General features: G+C 65.9%; 1 protein-coding gene across 1 annotated transcript in view; it reads left to right on the top strand.

Annotated features, from left to right (window-relative positions):
* The window catches only part of ADCYAP1 (adenylate cyclase activating polypeptide 1), a 4721-nt gene that overhangs the window by 941 nt on the left and 2086 nt on the right, over positions 1–1694 (top strand). The window contains exons 2-3 of the mRNA XM_026035505.1: positions 33–140; positions 860–1032. Of these exons, the coding sequence (XP_025891290.1) occupies positions 40–140; positions 860–1032 (274 nt within the window). The 5' untranslated portion in view covers positions 33–39. The remainder of the gene's footprint in view (positions 1–32; positions 141–859; positions 1033–1694) is intronic.

The raw sequence follows: 1694 nt of genomic DNA, 5'->3' as shown, positions 1-1694 counted from the left end.
TTGACGGATTTTCTCATTTCCCTCCCGCACAGAGTGGCAATGTGTAGCAAAGCGGTCCTAGCACTCCTGGTCTATGGCATAATAATGCACTGCAGCGTCTACTGCTCCCCTGCGGCTGGACTTCAGTACCCGGCGCTCAGGTAGGTCCCTGTCGGCTCGGGACCCCGCAGGCCCCAGATGCCCCGCGCCTGCCAAGCGAAGAGAAAACTTGTGAGGGGGGAGGGGAAGGACATGGGGAGGTGGGAACCACCAAACGAGACCCCGTCCGCTTGGTCCGTGTGCCCGCCCGCTCCGGCTGAGGAGAGGAGCCGGCGGGATGGAAAAATCCGGCTTCGCTGCGGAGGGCGCCTGCCCAGGCTGCTGCACTAACTTCGAGAGAGGCCGATGCCCCCAGCGTCTCGGCGCGATAACCCGCGGCGCCTCGTCCCCACGGGAGAGGGGGATCCCGCTCGGGCGGGACGCGGCGGGAGGATGCGCCGGGGCGGCCGCCCCTCGGCGGGGCATCTGGGCGGCGGGCGGCCAGCGGCGCCGGGGTCCTGGAGCAGCGCCGGGAGTTTGAGGGGCTCTGGTCTCTTCCCCGTCTCGCTCTGCATTTGTCCTGGCTTCCCCCTTATGGGGGAGAGTGGCTGGAGAGATTGCTTGGTTTTCTTTTAAATACGCGTGTACCTGCTCGGCGGCGCTTTGCGTGTCCCTTTCCACCTGGGAGCGTTTGGAGCAGGCAGCATTTGGGGGGCAGGAGCCCAGCGGGGTCGGCTCTAGCCACCTGCCCGCAACGGTCCCCCGTGCCAGGAGCCTGGATTGGGGCAGCCGCTGTCGCTGGTACTGGGGGTGTTTCGGGGCTCAGTGCCGTTGTCGGAAGGTGCCCTCGGGGCAGGACGGGGGGACGGGATGTGCGGTTCCGCTGTGATCGGAGGGTGCCCAGGGTGTCCTCGCTGGGACCCTGGGCTGTCCCCGCGCGAAGCGAGTCTCGCTGGGGAGACCGTGGGGCCCGGCCGCGCAGTGCCCCCTCCGCGGGGCTCCGCAGCCGCCAGGGCCAGGAGCCGGCGGCTACCGCGGCTTTTCGTTCAAGAGCCTGAATTCAGCCGAAGCGAGACACTTCAGCGGCATCTATTATTAATAGCTCCGCTAAAGCTCACGGACAAAAATAGCTGCCTGTAACGCACCATGACCTACATCGTGCTGCGGAGAGAACGGAGCGCAGGGGAGGGGGAGGCGACCCGGGACACCAAACTCGGGCGAGCTCAGCGGGCAAGGACGAAAAGCAGGGAAAAAAAAAAAAAAAAGGAGAGAGAGAGAGAGAGAAAACGGGTGCTCGGCGGCAGCCCGGAGCGGCGGGCACTGCGCGGGGCAGCGCGGGCGCGCAGTGCAGCGCGCGGGCCGGCGGCGCCGTCGGGGGAGCTGCTGCTCCTCCGCCCACCCGCCGCGTGTGCGATATGTGAGTGTGAGTACGTGGCACGTGTGAGTGATATGTGGCATGTGTATGTGATATGTGCGTGCGAGCAGCCGGTGCGGGAAGCACCAGCCGCGGCTCTGGCAGCTTGGGCTGTTTCTGGGGCTAGGGGCGGCGGTGCGCTACGTTGTGCATGGGGGGGTTCTCCTCTTTCTTTCTTTATTATTATTATTAATATTTCGGTGCCGGAGCACGCCTGGCGGCGGGTGTTTCCCCCGAGCAGAGGGCGGGGATGGGGAGCGGG

This window comes from Nothoprocta perdicaria, unplaced genomic scaffold (genome assembly GCF_003342845.1).
Source record: "Nothoprocta perdicaria isolate Ctin4 unplaced genomic scaffold, notPer1 scaffold_16, whole genome shotgun sequence".
Lineage (NCBI taxonomy): Eukaryota > Metazoa > Chordata > Aves > Tinamiformes > Tinamidae > Nothoprocta > Nothoprocta perdicaria.
This window is presented reverse-complemented; position numbering and strand designations above follow the sequence as displayed.